The 24,545-nt window shown below is 40.5% G+C and overlaps 1 protein-coding gene across 3 annotated transcripts in view; it reads left to right on the top strand.

Moving 5' to 3' along the window:
• PDS5A (PDS5 cohesin associated factor A) overlaps positions 1-24,545 on the top strand; it is a 170,088-nt gene that overhangs the window by 39,090 nt on the left and 106,453 nt on the right. For all 3 annotated transcript variants that reach the window (XM_033214029.1, XM_033214030.1, XM_033214031.1), the window contains 4 exons: positions 18,085-18,288; positions 19,382-19,468; positions 20,002-20,099; positions 23,501-23,627. In XM_033214029.1, the coding sequence (XP_033069920.1) occupies positions 18,085-18,288; positions 19,382-19,468; positions 20,002-20,099; positions 23,501-23,627 (516 nt within the window). The remainder of the gene's footprint in view (positions 1-18,084; positions 18,289-19,381; positions 19,469-20,001; positions 20,100-23,500; positions 23,628-24,545) is intronic.

Below are 24,545 nucleotides of genomic sequence, written 5' to 3'. Positions count from 1 at the left end.
CCACCTCCTGAGCTTAAGGAATCCTCCTGCCTCAGTCTTTCAAGTAGCTGAGACTACTGGTACGTGCCACCATACCCAGCTAATTTTTTAATCTTTAGTAGAGATGGGGTCTGGCAGTGTTGCCCAGGGTAGTCTCGCATTCCTGGTCTCAAGGCATCCTCCCTCCTTGTCTTTCCAAAGTGCTAGGGTCATGGGAGTGAGCCACCATTCCTGGCTTATGTGGAAATTTTTGTGTGGACATTGCCATTATTTGGATATGGTTTGTCCTCACCAAAACTCATGTTGAAGTTTGTTTCTCATTGTAGCAGTGTTGGGAATTGGGGCCTACTGGGAGGTGTTCCATCATGGGGCCAGTCCCTCATGAATAGATAATGCCATCTTGTGAGAGTGGGTTCTCATTCTTCTGGGACTGGATTAGTTACCCAGAAAGTGGGTTCCTATAAAGCAAGCTTGGTCCAACTCACAGCCCGTGGGTCACATGTGACCTAGGACAGCTTTGAATGTGGCACAACACACATTCATAAACTTTCTTAAAACATTATGAGTCTGTTGTGCAATTTTTTTTGTTTGTTTTAAGGTTATTAGCTGTCATTAGTGTTAGTGTGTTTTATGTGTGGTCCAAGACAATTCTTCTTCCAGTGTGGTCCAGGGAAGACAAAGGATTGGACACTCCTGTTATAAAGCAAGTTTACTCCCTCATGTTTGTTTCATGTTTCCTCTCTCACTCTCTTTTTTCCCCCCTTTCAGACAGAGTCTCTTTCTGTTACCCAGACTGGAGTGCAGTGGCATGCATGATCTTGGCTCACTGCAGCCTCTGCCTCCTGGTTCAAATGATCTGCCTCAGCCTCCCAAGTAGCTGGGAGTACAGGCACCATGCCAGGCTAATTTTTCATATTTTTAGAAGAGATGGGGTTTCGCAATGTTGGCTAGGCTGGTCTTGAGCTCTTGACCTCAAGTGGTCTGCCAGCATCACCTTCCCAAATTGCTGGGATCACAGGCGTGAACCACCATGCCTGGTCATGTTTGTTTAATTTCTTTGTCAGATTTTTCATTCCAAGTATATAGAAATAGGATTTTTTTAAAATATATTTTAATTAATTTTTTTTCCCAATAGAGATAGGATCTTCCTCTGTTGCCCAGGCTGATCTCAAACTCGTGGGCCTGAAGTAATTCCCCTCACCTCATCGATGCCCTCACAGTGCTGGTTTTTTCACAGGTGTGAGCCACCACTTCCAGCCTATAGTAATCCTTTATGATCAGTTTTATGTATTTCTTTTTTTTCCGAGACACAGTCTCTGCAATGCCCAGGCTGGAGTGCAATAGTGTCGTCTTGGCTACTGCAACCCACACCTCCCGGGTTGAAGTGATTCTCCTGCCTCACGCTCCCAAGTAGCTGAGATTACAGGTGCCCGCCACCACGCCTGACTAATTTTTTGTGTTTTTAGTAGAGACGGGGTTTCACCATATTGCCCAGGCTGGTCTCTAACTCCTGACCTCAAGTGATCTGCCTGTCTTGGCCTCCCAAAGTGCTGGGATTACAGGCATGAGCCACCACGCCCGGCCAATGGGTTTTATTTCTATAAGGGAATTAGTAACTTGTCTATTTTCATTCTTAATCTAGTAATTTAGTCTTTTTTTCTTGGTCAGTCTAGCTGAAAAGTCGTCAATTTTGTTGATGTTTTCAAAGAACCAGCTTTTTGTTGCCCTTTCTCTAGCTGCCATCAAGTTCTTCTGGGTGGTAATATTTTTGGCAACTGATATAGGAAGGCACTTCTGCTTCTCTGCCACTGTCTACTTTTTCCCACCACCCCCTTTTCATTGTGCCTGTAGGGGAATTTCCCTATACTTACTGTTGATTTTCCTCTCTCACTGCTTCAGTGCCGTAATTAATTCCATCTTTTTCCCACATGTGTACACTTGTCGGCTTGAATCTCTTTTCCTTTCCTTTTTTTCTTTCTTTCTTTTTATTTTTTTTGAGATGGAGAGATGGAGTCTCACTCCATCACCCAGGCTGCAGTGCAGTGATATGATCTCAGCTCACTGTAACCTCCGCCTTCTGGGTTCAAGCGATTCTCCTGCCTCAACCTCCTGAGTATATGGGATTACAGGCACCTGCCACCATGCCCAGCTAATTTTTGTGTTTTTAGTAGAGATGAGATTTCGCCTTGTTGGCCAGGCTGGTCTCAAACTCCTGACCTCAAGTGATCCACCTTCCACAGCCTCCCAAAGTGCTAGGATTACAGGAGTGAGCCACTGTGCCTGTCCTCCTTTTTTTCTTTCAACTCTTAATCCATTTAACCTTAGAAAAACTGCTGTGTTTTATTTTATTTTTGAGCAAAAACACCTTACATAATGTTTGATCATTTTAAGCATAAGGCAAACGAGTTTTTTTTTTCATGAAGGAAAAGGAAAGCCAGGGTACTTGACATTCAATTAATGGATTAAGAGATCTATTAAGTTGCTAGATGCTCCCATCTAAATTTTCTACTGTAGTCTTCATCTAACTAAATTGTGACAAAGTGGGCTTTTTGAGTTTGCCTAGAAACAATCACTTAGTAGTTATAACTAATACAGTACAGTTTTTATAGTATAATGTGTGTATTTCAGTAGTCATTTGGGTAAGCATTCCTCCTTCTATATATAACATCTAGGTAAGAGTACTAAGTAGTGATTGACTAGCTATGTTGCCTGCATTTAAATTTTTATGCCCTTGCACAACTTACTTGGCCTGTTTCCTTATCTGTTAAACGGGGGTATTAATAATAATGCTTCTCTTAGGTATCATTGTATTACATAAGTTAATAGTGTATTTAAATTACTTGAAATGTGCCTCACACATAGCAGGAACACAATACATGTTAACTATTAGTACTATTGCAAGTAGTTCCCATAAAAAAATGGGCTTTAAGAATTGAGAATTCATAAAGAAAATAAAATTGAAATTGTGTTGTAAAGAAAAAAAGAATAGAGAATTTATTATATGAGGGTCAAAGTATAGAATGATTGGTTTGTGTCATATTGTCTTCACTCACTTTATTCTTCCATCTCACAAATACCTGAAGATTAGAGAGCATCTGAGGTTATGTTAAAACCAAGTCTCAAAGCCTTTGAACCCGCCATGCACGTATCAAACTCTCAGCCTTTTTAAAATTTTGTTTTTTTGAGATGGAGTTTCACCCTTGTTGCCCGGGCTGGAGTGTAATGGCGTGATCTTGGCTAACCGCAACCTCTGCCTCCTGGGTTCAAGCGATTCTCCTTCCTCAGCCTCCGAATAGCTAGGATTACAGGCATGTGCCACCAAGCCTGGCCAAGTTTTTGTATTTTTAGTAGAGACGGGGTTTCTCCATGTTGGTTAGGCTGGTCTCAAACTCCTGACCTCAGGTGATCCACCCACCTCGGCCTCCCAGAGTGCTGGGATTACAGGCGTGAGCCACCGTGCCCGGCCAAACTCTCAGCCTTTAAGGCTACTCAGTGTTTTAGGACCTTATGAATTCCCCTTGAGGCTAAAAATAACTTCTATGATGATTGTTCTGTTACAGTCAGTATCCTGGTAATTTTTAAGAATCTTATTTGTGGGTTATCTGGAAGGCAGAAATAAATGGAGTAAACCCTTTTAACCTACATTAGAAACTTTCCATAATGATTAATACTGTATTTTGTAGTATGTGCTTGTTAAATGGTTTAGGTCTGATACAATGGATCTTTTTTTTTTTTTTTTTTTTTTGATATGGAGTCTCACTGTCGCCCAGGCTGGAGTGCAATGATACGATCTTGGCTCACTGCAACCTCTACCTCCCAGGTTCAAGTCATTCTTGTGCCTCAGCCTCCCAAGTTGCTGGGATTACAAGTGCACACCACCACACCTGGCTAGTTTTTTTTTTTTTTTGTATTTTTTGTAGAGATGGGGTTTCACCATGTTGGCCAGGCCGGTCTCAAACTCCTGACCTCAAGTGATCTGCCTGCCCTGGCCTCCCATAGTGCTGAGATTACAGGCGTGAGTCACTGCACCTGGCCAGAATGTATCTTTAAAATAGAATTGGGTTTGGGGTTCAGGAAGAAGGTAGTAAAATGTGTGGCATCTAATTTTTCTGTACCACACAATTTAGGTATGAAATAATAACTTTGTCTTATTAAGTAATGCTAACCTTGACTAAATATATTAGTAATAAATTATATATTCAAGTAATCTATGCTGGTTTATTAGAAAAATGCCAAATGCAAGTTTTGGAGGCATTTCTGTTCTCAGACTTGGTCAGTCACTGAAATCTAGAACGTGTAAAAAATATACTAATAAATTTCATTCCTTCAGAAAACATCTTGTACATACATCTTAGTGTGTAAGGCAGATGTGGAATATGTAAAACACAGCCCCCATCCTTTAGGAGATCCTTTAGGAGTTCACTGCAGCCTTGAACTTCTGGCCTCAAATGATCCTCCCACTTAAGCCTCCCAAAGTGCTGGGATTAGTGTCTTGAGAAGACATGATTTTTATACTAATGATCACAGCATTAGATGCTGTAAAACAATTGCTTCATAATTGGTACAGTGTTTCCAGTACAAAGGAGTCAGTGATCCCTTCAGAAGAGGAAGTTGACTGGGCGTAGTGACTCAGACCTGTAGTCCTAGCACATTGGGAGGCCTTGGCAGGTGGATTGCTTGATGAGCCCAGGAGTCCAAGACTAGTCTGGGCAACATGGCAAAACCCGTCTCTACAAAAGATACAAAAATTAGGTGAGTGTGGTGGTGCATGACTTTAGTCCGAGCTACTCCGGAGGCTGAGAGCTTAAGGCTGTAGTGACCTGTGATTATGCCACTGCACTCTAGCCTACGTGACTGAGTGAGACCCTGTCTCAAGAAAAAATGGAATTTGGGCAAAAACATTAAGGATGGGTAAGAATTTAGTAAAAGCATATGTTTGGGTAGGGTGGCTTGTATTGAGGAGCAGAAGCAATTCTAGGACATACTCACATATTTTAAAAAGTGTCAAACTCTGTGAGCTTTCTTTTTTCTGTGTAAAGCTGTAAAGAGGCTCAAGATATTTTTGGAAGATAATGAATTAACCCAGTTTGACTAGAGTGGAGAGTTGACATTACATAATGTTTTATAATTATATATAAACGTATACATATGCGTAAGTATACACATGGAAAAGGCAAACAGAATTATAAAATTGATTATGATGTTTAAAATGTAAGGAATTCGGCAACAGGAAATCACTGTTTGAGTTGGGATAACATTAATTTAGGAGCACTGTGTTTGGTTTTAAAATCTAAAGAGACTCAAGTTGGATATGATGCATTAAGGGCCTAAACTAGGCATTTTGGCAGTGGAATCTAAATGTTACCAACTTTATTCAGTATGAAACTAGCTCGCTGTTTTTGTTGTTGCTGAGATAGGATCTTGCTCTGTGGTTCAGGCTGGAGCAGCAGTGGTGCAATTATAGTTCACTGCAGCCTTGAACTCTTGGCCTCAAGAGCTCCTCCCTCCTCAGCCTCCCAAAGTGCTGGGATTACAGACATGAGCCACCACTCCTGCCTGTGAGGTTTTCTTAAAAGGAATTTACAATCTAGGTGCAATGAAAAGGCATAATAATGATGTGATAAACTTGGTCAGTAAGCCACTTGAACTTAGAGCTTTAGGCCCAAAAGTTGCTCTAATGTGCTAAACTCCAATATCAGTTTATGTGTATTCAATTCTAATGGCTTTATGCATTCACTATGCTCCTGCACCACCTGCCTTAAGTGTTCACCTTGAATGTGTATTAAATAAATAAAAGGGCTATGTTAGAAATAATGGTACAAAATAGGAAAGGAAGCTGCAAAGAGTCACATGTTGGCAAATAGGTTGTTCATTCTCAGTCTTAGCTGGCAGTCCATGTATATGCTTAGTGAGTAAACTGCCATTTTAATATAAAAATTAGATGGCCTGTTTAATTCAGAACTCACATTATCGTTACACCTGACAGGTGAATTTTTGTTTTTGAAAGATTGGTGTACATGTAAAGTTTTCTGGGATAGTAGTTTCATTAATTCAAGAAATACTGAGTACTTACTCTGTATGAGGCACATTTTTTTTTTTTTTTTTTTGAGACGGAGTCTCGCTCTGTCGCCCAGGCTGGAGTGCAGTGGCCGGATCTCAGCTCACTGCAAGCTCCGCCTCCTGGGTTTACGCCATTCTCCTGCCTCAGCCCCCCAAATAGCTGGGACTACAGGCGCCCGCCACCTCGCCCGGCTAGTTTTTTGTATTTTTTAGTAGAGACGGGGTTTCGCCGTGTTAGCTAGGTTGGTCTCGATCTCCTGACCTCGTGATCCACCCGTCTCGGCCTCCCAAAGTGCTGGGATTACAGGCTTGAGCCACCGGCCCGGCCGAGGCACATTTTTTATAGACTCTAGGACTACACAGACAAAATTTAAATCTATTGCCTTCACAGAACTTAAAAGTCTAGTGCAGGAAAGACAGAGTAAGCAAGTAAAATGTAAGAAAAGTGAAGAAAAGTAAAACTAAGAAGAGAAACAGTGCTTTTACAGCATATGAGTTAAAATGGTGTCCTTTCAAGTTATTAGATTGGCATTACTGAAACCTGGGTTTTAGTTTTCAGTTCTAGACCTACCATTAACTCATTATGTTTCTTCAGTTAATATCTCTAGGCTGAGCATAGTGGCTCGTGCCTGTAATTTGAGGACTTTGGGAGGCCGAGATGGGCGGATTGCTTGAGCCCAGGAGTTTGAGTCAGCCTGGGCAGCATGATGAAATCCTGTCTCTACAAAAATAAAAACAAACAAAAAGACACTAAAAATTAGCCAGGCATAGTGGCGCATGCCTGTAGCCTCAGCTACTCGGGAGGCTGAAGTGGGAGGATTGCTTGAGCCCTGGAAGTGGAGGCTGCAGTGAGTCCTGTTCACACCTCTGCGCTCCAGCTTGGGTAACAAAGCAAGACCTTGTCTCCAGAAAATTAAAATAAAATAAAAGTCTGTGGGTCTGTTTCTTCCTCTCTTTCTTTCCTGTTCCTCCTCCTCTCTATTTTTATGTGAAGGAGTTCACATTTCTGAAGCCCCTAAATTATCTAAAAGGTGATTAGATTAATTGCTTTAAAGAGAACCTGAGATTCTTATGTATCTAAAATTCTTACATATCTTTAGATTCTTATATATCTGAAATGTAACATAAAAGGTGCATAAAACAAATGCAGTTTGGTAAATAACCACAAAGTGAATATATGAATAAATAGAATATCATCAGCACCCCCAGAAGTTGTGTGTTCCCCTCAGTTGTAAGCTTCTTCCTTCATACGTAATTCCTCCATTACCATGTTAATGCAGTCTCCTTGGTTTTCTGATATTTTCACTATATATCTCTAAAAATAATAGATTCTTTTTTTCTTTTCTTTTTTCTTCCAGACAGGGTCTCGCTCTGTCACCCAGGCTGGAGTGCAGTGGCGTAATCTTGGCTCACTGCAACCTCCACCTCCCGGGCACAAGTGATTCTCTCACTTCAGCCTTCCAAGTAGCTGAGATTACAGGCACCTGCCACCATGCTTGGCTAAATTTTGTTTTTGTTTTTGTTTTTGAGGTGAAGTCTGTTTCTGTCTCCCAGGCTGGAGTGCAGTAGCGCGATCTCGACTCACTGCAACCTCCGCCTCCCGGGTTCACACCATTCTCCTGTCTCCTGCCTCAGCCTCTCCAGTAACTGGAACTACAGGCGCCCGCCATCACGCCCGGCTAATTTTTTGTATTTTTAGTAGAAACGGAGTTTCGCTGTGTTCGCCAGAATGGTCTCGATCTCCTAACCTTGTGATCCACCCACCTCGGCCTCCCAAAGTGCTGGGATTACAGGCGTGAGCCACCGCGCCCGGCCTAAATTTTGTATTTTTAGAACAGATGGGGTTTCGCCATGTTAGCCAGGCTCATCTCAAACTCCTGACTTCAAGTGATTCTCCTGCCCTGGCCTCCCAAAGTGCTGGGATTGCAGGTGTGAGACACTGCTCCTGGCCAGTTTCATTGTTTTCTAGTTTTGTTTTTCACTCTATTTAGACAGAGTCTCTGTTGCCCAGGCCAGAGTACACTGGTACAACCATAGCTCAATTTAAATATATCCAAATTATTGTACAGTAGTTGAGCTATACCTTAATAAAACTATTTTTTGTTTGTTTGTTTTTGGTTTTTTTTGGAAATGAAGTCTTGTTTTGTTATCCAGGCTGGAATGCAGTGGTGCAATTTCAGCTCACTGCAACCTCTGCCTCCTGGGTTCAAGCGATTCTCCTGCTTCAGTGACCCGAGTACCTGGGATTTCTGCAGGCGTGTGCTACCATGCCTGACTAATTGTTGTATTTTTAGTAGAGAAGGGTTTCAGCATGTTGGCCAGGCTACTCTCCAACTCCTGACCTCAAGTGATCTACCTGCCTTGGCTTCCCATAGTGCTGGAATTAAGGCATGAGCCACCTCACCCAGCCCCAGTAAAGCTATTAAAAAAATTTTTTTTTTATTTTATTTTTCGAGAAAGGGTCTCACTGTGTCGCCCAGGCTGGACTGCAGTGGTGTGATCAGAGCTCATTACAGCCTCACCCTGCCAGGTTCAAGCGATCCTCCTGCCTCATTCTCCCAAGTAGCTGGTACTACAGGAGCATGTCACCATGCACACCTAGCTTTTATTTATTATTATTGGTAGAGATGAGGTCTTGTTATGTTGCCCAGGTTGGTCTCCAACACTTGGGCTCAAGCAGTTTTCCTGCCTCGACCTCCCAAAGTGTGATTACAGGCATGAGCCACTGTACAATGTACAACCATAGCTCAACCATAGCCTTGATCTGGGCTTAAGGCATCTTCTTGCCTCAGCCTCCCAAGTAGCTGGGGCTACAGGCATTGGCCAACATGAATAGCTTTTTTCTAGTTTTACTTTTTCAGTTTTATATGGCTAGAATCATACTATATGGTTCCTTGTGTTACTGTGTCTTCAGTGTTATGTTTGAGTTTCATGTTACTGCTTTTTTTTTATTTATTTTTTTTTTTTTTAGATGGAGTCTCGCTCTGTCGCCAGGCTGGAGTGCAGTGGTGCGATCTCGGCTCACTGCAACCTCGGACTCCCTGGTTCAAGCAATTCTCCTGCCTCAGCCTCCTGAGTAGCTGGGATTACAGGCATGTGCCACCATGCCCAGCTAATTTTTGTATTTTTACTAGAGATGGGGTTTCACCATGTTGGCCAGGATGGTCTTGATCTCCTGATCTCATGATCCATCTGCCTCAGCCTCCCAAAGTGCTGGGATTACAGGCATGAGCTACTGTGCCCGGCCTAACTATATAGTATTTCATTATACAGTTTAATCAGTCTTCTGTTGACATTTTTCACTTGTAGATTTTTGGCTTTTACAAACCACATTGCTGCTGTTAAAATAAAAACTTCAGATATGTTATTATTTTTGAGACAGAGTCTTGCTCTGTCACCCAGGCTGGAGTACAACGGCGCGATCTCGGCTCACTGCAACCTCTGCCTCCCAGGTTCAAGCGATTCTTCTGCCTTAGCCTCCCAAGTAGCTGGGATTACAGGCACCTGCCACCATGCCTGGCTAAGTTTTGTATTTTTAGTAGAGACAGGTTTTCGCCATGTTGGCCAGGCTGGTCTCAAACTCCTGACCTCAGGTGATCCACCCACCTCGACCTCCCAAAGTGCTGGGATTACAGGCGTGAGCCACCGTGCCCGGCCCAGGCACATTAAATTTAACAGAATTTAATTGAGCAAAGAATGATTCACAAACTGGGCAGTCCCTTCAAACTCGAGTGGGTTCAGAATAGTTCCAGAGCTGCCAAGTGGTCGGTAACATTTATGAACAGAAAAAGGAAAGTGATATACGGAAAACGAAAGTGAGGTACAGAAATAGCTGAATTGGTTACAACTCAGCATTTGCCTTATTTGATCACAGTTTTAACAATTGGCCACCCATGATTGGCCACAATTCTGTGTGGTTGGCAGGAGAGTAGGTTAGTCTTTTTATAATCTGGTTAGGTACAGCTCACTATGTATGGAGAATCCTTTAGGCTGAATTTATGCAAGGAGGCAGCTTTAGGCTAAACGTAACACTCCAGTCATCCTTGTATACATACTCTAGCTGCTTTAGGGCACCACCAGAGGTGAAATTGTTGGATCATTGGTCATGCATGTCTTCTGATTAACTGAAAGCACCAAAGTGGTTGTACCAACTTACATTTCAATTAAAAAGTGAGTGAGAGGCCGGGCGCGGTGGCTCAAGCCTGTAATCCCAGCACTTTGGGAGGCCGAGACGGGTGGATCACGAGGTCAGGAGATCGAGACCATCCTGGCTAACACGGCGAAACCCCGTCTCTACTAAAAAAATACAAAAAAACTAGCCGGGCGAGGTGGCGGGCGCCTGTAGTCCCAGCTACTCGGGAGGCTGAGGCAGGAGAATGGCGTAAACCCGGGAGGCGGAGCTTGCAGTGAGCTGATATCCGGCCACTGCACTCCAGCCTGGGCGGCAGAGCAAGACTCCGTCTCAAAAAAAAAAAAAAAGTGAGTGAGAGTTCTCATTTGCTATGTTGGATTTACAAAAAGTTCATTTGGCCAGACACAGTAACTCATACCACTTTGGGAAGTCAAGGCAGGAGAATTGCCTGAGGCCAAGAATTGGAGACCAGCCTAGGCAACGTAACAAGACCCCATCTCTGCCAATAGTAATAAGTAAAAATTAGCTGCGCATAGTGACATTCGTTTGTGGTCCCAACTACTCAGGAGACTGAGGCAGGAGGATCCCTTGAGCCAGGGAGGTTGAGGCTGTTGTAAGCACTGATGACACCACTGTAATCCATCCTGGGCAACAGAGTAAGAACCTTTCTCAAAAAATAAAATTAGAAAAAAAATTGTAATAGCTATATTGAGGTATAATTGAATTACTGTACAATAATTTGGACATATTTAAATTATATGACATATAATTGTCTGATCTTTGTTCTGATTCTTGGCACAGAGCCTCAAAAACCCTTGGAACTTCCCAAGTGAGAGTGTCTTTGTTACACTAATGAGGCACCCTCTGGCAGTGCCACTAGATAACTTCAGAATGGGGCTGGTCACTTAAATTAGAGGATTGGAACTTTCTCCCAGGAGGAGAGGGAGGCTGGAGATTGAGTTCAGTCTTGATTTTATCATTCATGCCTGTGTCGTAAAGCCCAGTGAATCCTGTAAACACTAAAGCTCAGGGGAGGTTACTGGTTGGTGAACACAGTGATATGCTGGGAGGATGACACGTCCAGATTCCATGAGAAAAGGGCATAAAGCTCTGTGTCCCCATCCCATCCACACACCCCTCTTTACCCCCAAGACTTTGGCTTACGTATCTCTTCAGTTTGACTGTTCTTACGTTATATACTCTTCTTCCACCTTGTTATTTTCTGTTTCTTTTTCTTTCTAGCACCTGGTATGCCCCAGTGGTCTACCATCCAAGATCAAGCCTGCTCAATCCTGTTTAGGCTTCCAAGTATTTCCTTTATAATAAAACTGTGACAATAAACATAGTGCTTTCAGGCTGGGTGCAGTGCCTCACACCTGTAATCCCAGCACTTTGGGAGGCCAAGGTGGGCAGATCACCTGAGGGCAGGAGTTCGAGACCCACCTGGCCAACATGACGTAACCCCATCTCTACTAAAAATACAAAAAAATTAGCCAGACATAGTGGTATTCACCCAGCTATTAGGGCAGGCTGAGGCATGAGAATCACTTGAACCTAGGGGACGGAGTTTGTAATGAGCCGAGATTGCGCCACTGCACTCCAGCCTGGGTGACAGTGAAACTGCGTCTCAAATAAATAAATAAATAAAAATATAGTGCTTTCCTTGAGTTGTGAGTTATTCTAGCAAATTTTTAAACCTATGTATGTATGTATGTAACCACAACAGAGAAAATCTTTGCAAGTTTTGGTTAGGTAATGATTTCTTAGGTAGGACGCACAAAGCACAAACCATAAAAGAAAATAGTTGATAAAGTTAGATTACATTAATTAATCCTTCATCAATTAAATTTTTCTATGCTGTTAAAGACAAGCCTCAGACTGGGAGAAAATATTTGCAATATACATATCTGATAAAGGATTGGTACCCAGAATATATGACAGCTGAAAACACATAAGGAAAAACGAAAAGAGATTTGGAGAGGCACATCACCAAGAAAATGTAGAGTAGATGGCAAATACATGAAGAGATGCTTAATTTTGAGTTAATTTGTCTCAAAAAATAATATTTATAGAGTGCTGGAATGTAAATATTCAGTAAATGTTAATCATTATTAATAGTATTGGTGTTAGTGTTTCTTTTTTATCAATATTATAAAAACCTAGCTGTGGGCAAAATACTTTGATTTTTTCCTGCTCGTTTCTTCGAAGACAAAAAGAAATACTAAGACCGCAATAGATAAATAGCCAGAGGGTATTAAAACACAATCCACAGGAAAAAAACCTCACACAGACATACCAAGAAATTGTTTCTCATAAGTGTATGATAGATGAGGTAAGAGGAGATTAGTCTACAAAGAGCCAATAGCATTTTAAAAGGCCCAAAGGGCACAGGGGATTCTGACACGTTTAAGGATCTGAGAAAATCAGAGTCATGTTTCAAATACCAGTCAAGCTTTAGTTATGTTATTTTAAGCAGACAGGGAACTTGGTATTTAAAAAGTGATTTGGAATTGCTGGAAGAGCACCCTTAATTCAGGCTTACAGGACTAGACTCCCAGAACACTTCATATAGCTGGCCCACAAGAAGAGCTGAATCCTGTGCTCTAATCAGAAGGGGGGGAAGTCAGGAAGCCACCCTGGAGCTCTTAAGTAGAGACACACTTTTAGCCGTAATCCAGTGATTAGGAAGTCACCATTGGTATAATTTGCTACAGAGCCTCACGCAGTTTAATAGATTAGTACCAGCACAAAATGGATGATTCTTCCCTCTGTCTTCACAGTACTAACAGCCAGTCAGTAGAAAGCTGCTGTGTATGTGCATGCCCGCACACACACACACAACACCTCACTCCATACTTGCCATATGACAACAGCAGAAACTACACCACCACCTCTTCTGAACTTTCACCTTCCAAATCTTGAATAAGTGCCTCTGACGGGCTATACCAGAATTACGACTTCAACTCCATTGCAAGGGAATCTAGGAAATGTAGTTTTTAGCCTCAGTACAGCACATTAAAAATGTGCACAGAATGACATATTTAAAAATAGAGAAGAATGAATGGAATTTCATTTGTGTTCCTGTGTGGTAAAGCAAAATCTAGTGGCTTAAAATGAATAATTGTTTCTTACAATTCTGTGAATAGACTTTGTGGTCCTTCTTTTCCATGTGGTGCCTGCCGGGCTCAGTTTTTTTTTTTTTTTTAAACAGTTTATTTTAATTTAATAACAATCTGGGAAGTCTGCATCAGCTGTTCCAGTGTAGTATAAAGTGCAATTGGGAATTCAGAAATCTCAGTGGAACTGTTAGTGTAGCGAACCTTCTAGGTAAAATATATGCATACTTTAACTCTTACTTTTCTAGAGATAGTGTTTTGTTCTGTCACCAGGCTGGAGTGCATTGGTATGATCATAGCTCACTGCAGCCTAGAACTTCTGGGCTCAAGCAGTCATCTTGTGTCAGCCTCCCAGGTAGCTGAGATTATAAGTGCAAGCCACCATTCTTGATAATACATACTTTTGATAGCACACATGAACAGATCTCTCTAAAATTGCCCTCAATGATTTCATTCTCAGCAAACTGATCTGGGTCACTCAACATGTTTTGGTTTTGATTTTGAGACAGAGTTTTGCTTTTGTCACCCAGGCTAGAGTGCAATGGCACAATCTTGGCTTACTGCAATCTCTGCCTGCCAGATTCAAGTGATACTCTTGCCTCATCCTCCCGAGTAGCTGGGACTATAGGCACCCACCACCATACCTGGCTAATTTTTGTATTTTTGGTTGAGACAGGGTTTCACCATGTTGGTCAGGATGGTCTCGAACTCCTGACCTCATGTGATCCACCCACCTCAGCCTCCCGAAGTGCTGGGATTATAGGCATGAGCCACTGTGCTCGGCTTCAACATGGCTTTTGATTGTTCCTCATGTTAGTGCATGTTCTCTCTCTCTCTCTTTTTTTTCGAAATGGAGTCTTGCTCTTGTAGCCCAGGCTGGAGTGCAGTGGTGTGATCTCAGCTTACTGCAACCTCCGCCTCCTGGGTTCAAGCGATTCTCCTGCCCCAGCCTCCTGAGTAGCTAGGATTACAGGCGCGCACCACCAGGCCCGGCTAATTTTTTTTTTTTTTTTGAGGCGGAGTCTTGCTCTGTCGCCCAGGCTGGAGTGCAGTGGCCGGATCTCAGCTCACTGCAAGCTCCGCCTCCTGGGTTCCGGCCATTCGCCTGCCTCAGCCTCCCGAGTAGCTGGGACTACAGGCGCCCGCCACCTCGCCCGGCTGGTTTTTTGTATTTTTAGTAGAGACGGGGTTTCACTGTGTTCGCCAGGATGGTCTCGATCTCCTGACCTTGTGATCCGTCCGTCTCAGCCTCCCAAAGTGCTGGGATTACAGGCTTGAGCCACCGCGCCCGGCCTGTTTTTTTATTTTTAGTAGAGATGGGGTTTCACCATATTGGCCAGGCTGATCTCGAACTCCTGACCTCATGATCCGCCTGCCTCAGCCTCCCAAAGTGCTGGGATTACAAGTGTGACCCACCGCGCTTAGCACCGCATGTTCTCTTTTTGTAATAAATTCATGACCATCGGAAGATACCAGTTTGACATACATGGCATCAGGACCTTCACAGCCACCACAGGTTTTCTCCCCTTCATTGTGTGTATTTATGAAGCTCTACTTTGCTTCTACAGGGCCACTCTTGTGGCTAAATTTAGATGACCGCTCAATGAGGTCACCTTAGTTCTCTTCCACGTAGTCTATCTATGTGATATACACAGCCTCTGTTTTTTGAATAGTCTGGGATTCCTAATAGCATGGTGGGTACATTCCCATAGGGGCATTGCAGTCTCAATGTACAAATGCTTATCAGGCCTGTTCTTGCATCAGGCTGACTAATGTCTCTTTGGTCAAAATAAGTCACCTAGACTGGGCATGGAGGCTCATGCCTGTAATCCCAGCATTTGGGGAGGCTGAGGCAGGTGGATCACCTGAGGTCGGGAGGTTGACCAGCCTGGCCAACGTGGTGAAATCCTGTCTCTACTAAAAATGCAAAAATTAGCCAGATGTGGTGGCAAGTGCCTGTAGTTCCCAGCTACTCAGGAGGCTGAGGCAGGAGAATTTCTTGAACCTGGGAGGCAGAGATCGCAGTGAACCAAGATCATGCCACTGCAGTTTGGCCTGGGCGACAGAGCAAGACTTTCTTTAAAAAAAAAAAAAGTCACATGGCCAAATCCAGAGTCATTGTGGGAGAAGACTATACAAGGTATATATATGAGAAGGCATTGTATCATATAACCTTCAATATAGCCCTGAATGATCCTTATTTCCTTGTATTTACTCCCTACAACACTGAACAGGGCTGACCTGAGTAACCAACAGGCTGTGGTAGAAGTGACAATGTATGCTTTTCAAGATTAGATCATAAAAGACTACCACTTCAGATTTGCTCTCTTGGATCTTGCACCAGGGGAAAACCAACGAACTGCCTTTTCACTCAAGCTGTCAAGAAAGGCCCATGTAGTGAGGAACTGAGGCCTTTCAACAACAGCCAGTGTCAACTTAGAACCATGAGAGTGAGTTACCTTCAAAACACACCCTCCATGCCCAGTCAAGCCTTCAGGTAACTGCAGCCTTGACCAGGTACAGCCTCTTGAGAGATTCCAGGCCCACACAACTTAGCTAAGCCACTTTCCAATTCTTCAACTACATGTGATAAATGTTATTGTTTTAAGGCACTGAGTTTTGGGATAGTTTATTACATAGCAATAATTTGAAAATATTTTTTAGCCTGGGCAACATATGGCAAAATCCCATCTCTACAAACACACAAAAAAAGTACAAAACTTAGCCAGGTGCAGTGGCGTGTGCCTGTAGTACCAGCTGCTCAGGGGGCTGAGGTGGAAGGATCTCTTGAACCTGGGAGGTGGAAGTTGCAGAACTGAGATTGTACTACTGTCCAGCCCGGGCTGCAGAGCCAGACCTTTGTCTTGGACTCCTGGGCTCAAGCAGTCCTCCTGACTTGGCCTCCCAAAGTGCTAGGATTACAGGTGTGAGCCACCACGCCCAGCCCTTCTCTGTCTTTTGCTTCACAAACCCTGGTTCTAGTTTATTTGGATTTATCTAATTTCTCTAGATGGAAATATAGATGATGGATTTTTCATTCTTTCTTTTGTAAAATACACATTTAAGATTATAAATTTTCTTTAAGTACAGTGGTAAGTGCGTCCTATGAGTTTTGGTAGTTCATATTTACATTATAATTCAGTTCAAAATATTTTCTCATTTCCATTATGATTCCTTCTTTTATCAGTTATACTTTCCTAAATATTTAAGGAAGAAATAAGACCAGCCTTACCAGCACACTTTTGATATACTGCAATAGAAAAAAAGAGGGATTACTGCTTATTTTGTTTCAAGCCAGTATAATTTAGTACTAAAACCTGATACGGTTGTCTTTAGAAGTTATAAGCCAGTTTCTTTCATATAATTACAAAGAAATAGAAATAATGTAATAGCAAATAAAATATAATACATAAAGTGTTATGACCAAGTTTATTAAGTGTTAATTCACAAGGCCCCACGATAGGTTGTCTGCAAACTGAGGAGCAAGGAGAGCCAGTCCGAGTCCCAAAACGAAGAACTTGGAGTCTGATGTTTGAGGACAGGAAGCATCCAGCACGGGAGAAATATGTAGGCTGGGAAGCTAGTCCCGCTTTCCCTTTTCACGTTTTTCTGCCTACTTTATATTTGCTGGAAGCTGATTAAATTGTGCTCACCAGCTTAAGGTGGACCTGCCTTCCCCAGCCCGCTGACTCAAATGTAATCTCTTTTGGCAACACACACACAGGCACACCCAGGATTAGTACTTTGCATCCTTCAGTCCAATCAAGTTGACACTCAGTTTAAGACACACAGATTAAGTAAACTATGATTTATAATTAGAGAATAATTTTTAAGGTCTGGAGAAATTATTGTGATTTGGTACATAAAGAATTATAGTTATTTGCATGATTACAGAGAAAACAGGCCAGAATAAAGTACACAAAAATGTGAATCGTAGTTTCTGGAGTTGATAAATTATGGATTTTTCTTTTATTATTTTTTTCATGATTCTTTGCATTTTATAATGATTCCAAGGTGTGTATTGGTTAAGTTTATAACCATAAATAACAACAGGTTAATTATACTTAAATCTTTTAATTAGAATACGACTGCGTTAAAATAATTCTAAAATGCCTTTTTTTTTTTTTTTTTTTTTTAAAGACAGCGTCTCTGTCGCCTAGTCTGGAGTGCAGTGGTATCATCTTGGCACACTGCAATCTCCGCCTCCTGAGCTCAAGGGATTCTCCCATCTCAGCCTCCCATGCAGCTGGGACTACAGACACATGCTACCATACCCAGCTAGCTTTTGTATTTTTTGTAGAGACAGGGTCTTGCCATGTTGTCCAGCCTGGAAAATGACTTTTTATTGTGAAGTGTAAAAGTCATTAAAGCATGAAATGAAATAGCAATTTTAAGGAGCCTAAACAATGCACCTTTAATCATAAAATATAAAAGAAACGTAGTCAATGATGTTGCCAAATATCAGATGAATATTAGTGTCCACGTGGGGCCAGAAACTACCTGGGCTAGATTTAAAATGAGTAATAAGAGGCTTAAGTTCTTCATAAATGAGGTGCTAGTTCAGATAATGTGTCTAAGAAGTTGATACTTGTTTATGGGTTTTTCAGACTGGCTGTTTCATGCTTGTGATCTTTTCTGAAATTCTTAAATGAAGATTTATAAAAAGTTGACTGTGAATTGTCTGGTGACCACCAATTGCTAATGGAAATGACTTTAAAAAAAAAAAAAAAATTACATCCTCCACTGATTTCTAAATGCCAGGAGTTGATTCTTTTGTGTTTTTGTACATTTTTACAGATGGTAGTGAAAACTTTTATGGATATGGATCAGGACTCAGAAGATGAAAAACAGCAGTATCTCCCACTAGCCTTGCATCTTGCATCTGAATTCTTCCTCAGGAACCCCAATAAAGATGTGCGTCTCCTTGTAGCATGTTGTTTGGCTGATATCTTTCGTATCTATGCCCCGGAAGCTCCATATACTTCCCATGATAAACTTAAGGTAAATATAGTCTTTTTCATTTTATTATATTTTTCATTCCACTGCTGTTCAGAAGGTATACTTTTATTTTTATATTTTACCTTTGTGAACATAGGTTTCATATTAGTCTCTTCATCTTAAGAATATATCATAAGTTGCAAAATTATTCATTCAGTTAGTATTTCCACAAATAACTGGGTTGGTTGGTTGGTTGATTTGAAGCGTAGAAAGGTATGATTCAGAACTAGTCCCTGTATGCTCAAATCCAATTTTCAGGTTAATACATCACAAAAGCCCAGATGGCTATGTTCCAGGGATAAATAGCAGATTAATGATACTTTTTAAAATAATAGCATACCAGAATTTACATATTCATATGACTGTTTTCCCCTATACGTTATTCAGCGTGCAAAACTATAGCTCATCTTGGTCATTCTGCCTTTGTTCAAGTGTTTGTGGAACTCATATTGATCTCGAGGAGATTTTGTATTTTGAATAATTTTATTCTTGGCAAATTTTAATCCTGTAGGCTGCTTTCTTTAAAAAATAGTCCTAAAATTATTTTGTATTATATTGATACTACTATGAGTTAAAACTTCTAAAGAAAGCTTATTAAGAAATGAAAGACTATCATCATGAAACATAGTACCATTGGACTAGTCTTTTGCCTTTTTTCACACTCAACTTCGTAGTCATACATCAACTTCAAAACATTGGCTAAAAATTACTGTTTACTTGTAGGAAATAGTAATGGAAATACTCATATCCAACTCCTTAAAATGAAGATAGTTTTTGCCACTATGCAAGGTGGAGATAGTGAGTAAAGTGAAAGCACGATAGTAGAAGAAAATATAATGAGATACAGAGCCCGTGGTCCTCTCTGAAAGAGAAAGCCTAAAGATTTGTGGTTTATTTTTGCTTCTAGAGAGTATAATTTTATTTGATTGGATCTTTTGAATCATTTTGAATAATAGACTAGGCCAATCCCAAGACATTCATCTAAAGGGGAATTTTCTTTTATTGTAGTTTGTACACAAATAATAAATTTACATACTATTAGTGTGTTGTGAAAGAAAAGTATTTGTGTCTAATATGTTTTATTTTTTTTTAACAGGACATCTTTTTGTTTATTACCAGACAATTAAAAGGTTTGGAGGATACAAAGAGTCCACAGTTTAATAGATACTTTTATTTATTAGAGGTAAAAAAAAAAACTTTATTTAATAACTGTTATATTATTTCACATGATAGAAAATTCTTCATGTTAACTTTGTAATGTAAAATGAGTCTTTTTGTTTTATTCAAAGCCTATAATATCTTTTACATTTCATAAGGAAAATACTATTTTATTTTTCTTCCTATCCTGAAGAGATAAAGTATATTCTGATGGAAAAACTGTAGATTATTTGAAACTATGCCTTTTGTTTGTATCTTTCTATTTTTACTATTTTTTATTCTAGAAACAGATTTTTTAACTGCTTCTTAAATTTTGTGTGTAAATATATCTACCAACTTAAAAAGATTGAGTATTTTTCAGTTTGAGAAAATTGATGCCATCAGGTATATATCTTTTTCAAGGTCAGAATATGTGATTAACACTTAAAATTTTATATGTTGAGTCTTTATAGACTTTAATATGTTTCTAACTCTAAAAATTAATTTTTACTGTATTTTTATTATATAACTATTCTGTTTATATATGTATAATTCAATAATTATTTTTATTTATTTAAGAATTTAGCTTGGGTTAAATCATATAACATCTGCTTTGAATTGGAAGATTGCAATGAAATTTTTATTCAGCTTTTTAGGACTCTCTTCTCAGTGATCAAGTAAGTTATTTTTTAAGCATTTCTGCTTGTCTCTTTTTCTTGATTTATATATTCAGATGTTGTATACCCTACATCTACACTAAGATATTTCAGAGTTATAAGGAATTGTTTTCCTTAGAAAACTTAACATGAAGGGGAAAGTAAAAATTCTGTTGTCTCGAACACTGCCTTTGACCTTCTACAACCATTTTAAATTATGCTATCAGTTTACTGGTTGGCCCTTCAGTGCCCCAGTCTGTCCTGGAGGCTGTGGACCAGTAGAGAAGTATAAAGTGGTGCTCTTGTTTTGAAGGAACTTACTATCTAATAGAGGCAACCACATATGGTTGTAAAGCAAATCCTCCAAAACCTTACATTAATACAATGAAGTATTAAGTTATGAGGTAGAAATTATGCATGTTGTATGTACCATTAGTACTGGGAGACATAATAGCTCAGTCTTTAAGCTCACTAACTTTGACAACTTCTTATTCTAGACCTAGAAAAAAAGTCTTTTTTTTTTTTGAGACGGAGTCTCGCTCTGTCGCCCGGGCTGGAGTGCAGTGGCCGGATCTCAGCTCACTGCAAGCTCCGCCTCCTGGGTTCACGCCATTCTCCTGCCTCAGCCTCCGGAGTAGCTGGGACTACAGGCGCCGGCCACCTCGCCCGGCTAGCTTTTTGTATTTTTTTAGTGGAGACGGGGTTTCACCATGTTAGCCAGGATGGTCTCGATCTCCTGACCTCGTGATCCGCCCGCCTCGGCCTCCCAAAGTACTGGGATTACAGGCTTGAGCCACCGCGCCTGGCCGAAAAAAAGTCTTAAACATTGCCTAAATTGGCCTTCTCTTTATAGAAATAGGGAAACTAATCCAGAGCCAGGAAGTGTAGTGGCTTGCCCAAGGACCAGTTGCTGAACAGGAGGCTCAAATTCTGATTTTAGCCCATGTTTTTTGGTTTGTGAGTTTTTTTGTTTTTGTTTGGTTTGTTTTTTGTGTGTGTGGAGTTTTTTGTTGTTGTTGTTTTCTTCTGTGTGGGTTGTTTTGTTTTGTTTTGTTTTTGAGACAGTGTTTTGCTCTGTGTCACCCATGCTGGAGTGCAGTGGTTCCATCTTGGCTCACTGCAACTTCCACCTCCCGAGTTCAAGCAATCCTCCTGCCTCAGCCTCCTCAGTAACTGGGACTACAGGTGTGTGCCACCACGCCCAGCTAATTTTTGTATTTTTAGTAGAGATAGAGTTTCGCCCTGTTGGCCAGACTGGTCTCAAACTTTTGACCTCCAGTGATCCCCCCACCTCAGCCTCCCAAAGTGCTGGGTTTACAGGTGTGAGCTCCTATGCCCAGCCTGGTTTGTTTTTTGTACAGTAAATCAAGTACTGCTATGAGATGTGTTCTAGAACATTACATTATATATAAACATATTTCACATAAGTTTTCTAGTAGTCACATTAATAGAAAAGTAAAAACAAGTGAAATTCATTTTGATAATATATTTTATTTGTTCCACTGTATCCAAAAGTATTTTCATTCCAACATGTGGCCCTTGTCATGTTTCACATGTTCACCAGCCACATGTGGCAAATGGCTTGCATATTGAACAGCACATTTCCAGAGTTTTCTGGAGATTTTTATGAATGCTATATCATATTTTCTTTTTCCTTAGATGGAATGGTAGGATTAAGCATGATCCTGAAACAAACAGGGAAGGATCACTCCAGCTTGGCATAGGATAGAAGCTTGTAGAAAGACAGCATGAGAAAAAACTTCCTGTGGCATTTGACTAGCAGTAGGCCTTTAAAGTAAATGATAGAACATATAAACCTTACCTTTGTATTAGCTTTTACTGCATTACAAAGTAACCTAAAACTTGATAGTTTAAGACAGCCACCATTTTATTTAGCTCATGATTCTGCTTGGCAGTTGATTTTATTTGGGTTGGATTTGCACCTGTGTTTGTAGTCAGTTGGCAGGATATCTGGCCGATACCTGGCTGTTGGCTGAGGTGGACTGAAGTGATAGAACTGAGTCACATGTCTCACCCATTCAGGAGGTCAGCCCAGGCCTCTTCATATGCTGACTAAGTTCAAAAGTAGCAAGAAAGGGCAGGCCTCACTGTGGAAGCACTTGAAACTGATTCTTGGCCTTATATTTTATACTTTATTGATTTTTCATTTGTCTGTTTGAAATTCTTTGAGAGGTACTGGGATGACATTTTCAGAAAAACCTTCTAGTTATTGAAAGCATTTTAGATGAAACTTTTGATTTTCAGTATTGGTGAATTAAAACTTCTAGTGGCAATGATACGTCAATAATTGCTTATGTTGGCTTATGCATTTGGGGGTATTTAAATAGGTTTTTATCTTAATTTGAGGAATTTATTAAGACCTAAGGTGTGGGAGTTGAAAAAAATGTCTGCCTTTATTATCATACTTTTTGTTTGTTTCCTTAAAATTTTATCACCTTTAAAAATCTGGGACATGTAAGCAGAAGTGTCCTTTCTTTGAAGTGGACGTGTGTGTGTGTGTGTTTTGAAACAGGGTCTTGGTCTGTCACCCAGGCTGGAGTGCAGTGGCACAATCATGGCTTGCTGATGTCTCGACCTCCTGGGCTCAAGTGATCCTCCCATATCAGCCTTCTGAGTAGCTGGGGCTATAGGACACACCACCACGCCTGGCTAATTTTTAATTTTTTTGTAGAGACAGAGTTTCGTCACATTGCCCAGGCTAAAATTGACATTTTTATTAGGCAGAATTTAATTTACTCTTGGAATCCTAGTTGTATAGAGACTTAATTTATTTTAAAGGTCTTTTTTTTCCTTTTCCTTTTCTTTTCTTTCTTTCTTTTTTTTTGATATGGAGTCTCACTCTGTCGCCCAGGCTGGAATGCAGTGGCATGATCTCTGCTCACTGCAAACTCTGCCTTCCAGTTTCAAGTGATTCTTCCACTTCAGCCACCCCAGTAGCTGGAATTCCAGGCGCCCGCCACTATGCCCCACTAATTTTTGTATTTTTGTAAAGACGGGTTTTCACCATGTTGGCCAGGCTGGTCTCAAACTCCTGATGTCAGGTGATCCACTCGCCCCGGTTTCCCAAAGTGCTGGGATTACAGGCACGAGCCACTGTGCCTGGCCTTTTTCTTTTTTAAAAAAATGTGAATTGAGGAAAATATAGTTTATTAGAAATTAGGTTTGTGTTTGTTTTTATAAAATACAACAATAGCTTACAACTGTTGTAATAGTCAACAAAAGGAGAAAGAAAATAGAGCCCCCCAAATTTCTCTGCCATTATTGGCACTGTCCCTCAAGTGAAAATCCTTTACATGTGAGATTGTTGTTTTAAACTAGGAAGTTTAATTTCCTATTGGAAGCTTGAATTCTCTTATTCTTTTCCTCTTCCTCCTACTTATTCTGTTTTTTTTTTTTTATAGCAATAGCCACAATAAGAAGGTACAAATGCACATGCTAGATTTGATGAGTTCTATCATCATGGAAGGTGATGGAGTTACTCAAGAGTTATTGGACTCCATTCTTATTAATCTCATTCCTGCACATAAGGTCTGTAAAATATGAAGATATTAAAGGTTAATATTTAACAGTCATGCTACACATAAGAATGAACAATTGTTTTCAGGCCATTTGCAATACCATATGATTGTTCCCATGACCATTCTCCACCTCAAATAAAATAGGTTAACATACATTAGTCTTGTGGCTATTATTTTTACAAAATATATTGATTAACATATCATGTAAGAGTTTCATTCAAGTGGAACTGAAAATGTTTCGTATTCACACAAATCTGAGAATTGTAAGGGGTTAGGGGTGTTGTCTTTTTGGTTAATTGTGTTTGGAAAGGAAATGTATTTCCTCCTTATTAACATAGATGTGACACATAGGAGTTTGGATTTCTTTTCAGAATCCGTATCGTATCTTTTTCTTAGGTACTCTCAGAAAAAGATTTGGGCAGAAGCTATATGGTTAATGTTAAGAAGAAAAGGATGATTCAGAGGTGTATCATTCTTCCCCATTTCCTTTTTCTATTTATCTCCACCAGATCCTCCTAAGAATCTGAAGGACTTGGCTGCCCTCAAGCTCCACCACTGGGCTCTACTCAAGCCTACCCCAGTGTTGTTATTTGCCCCCCTGCTTTTTTCTTCTAATGGTTCAGTAACCTGTTATCAGATATTAGTGGAAAAATATGTACTCATTCACAGAAAGATACAATTAATTTTAAATTCTTGAATCTAAATATTATTTATTTTATTCAAATGTAGTTTATAAAATTCTGTAGTTTGTAAAAATTCTGGGACTGTGGCAAAGGAGAGTATATTTTGGCAGATTAAGACAGTATATTTGGTTTTTATATGCTAGGTAAGTAGGTTGGTGGTATGTTTATGGGACGGGGTCTCACTCTGTCACCTAGGCTGGAGTGCAGCGGCACGATCTTGCCTCATTGTAGCCTCTGTCTCCTGG

The sequence above is a fragment of the Trachypithecus francoisi genome, unplaced genomic scaffold (assembly GCF_009764315.1).
Source record: "Trachypithecus francoisi isolate TF-2019V2 unplaced genomic scaffold, Tfra_2.0 Lachesis_group1, whole genome shotgun sequence".
NCBI lineage: Eukaryota > Metazoa > Chordata > Mammalia > Primates > Cercopithecidae > Trachypithecus > Trachypithecus francoisi.
Note: the sequence above shows the minus strand (reverse complement) of the source record. Positions and strands in the feature narration are given on the sequence as shown.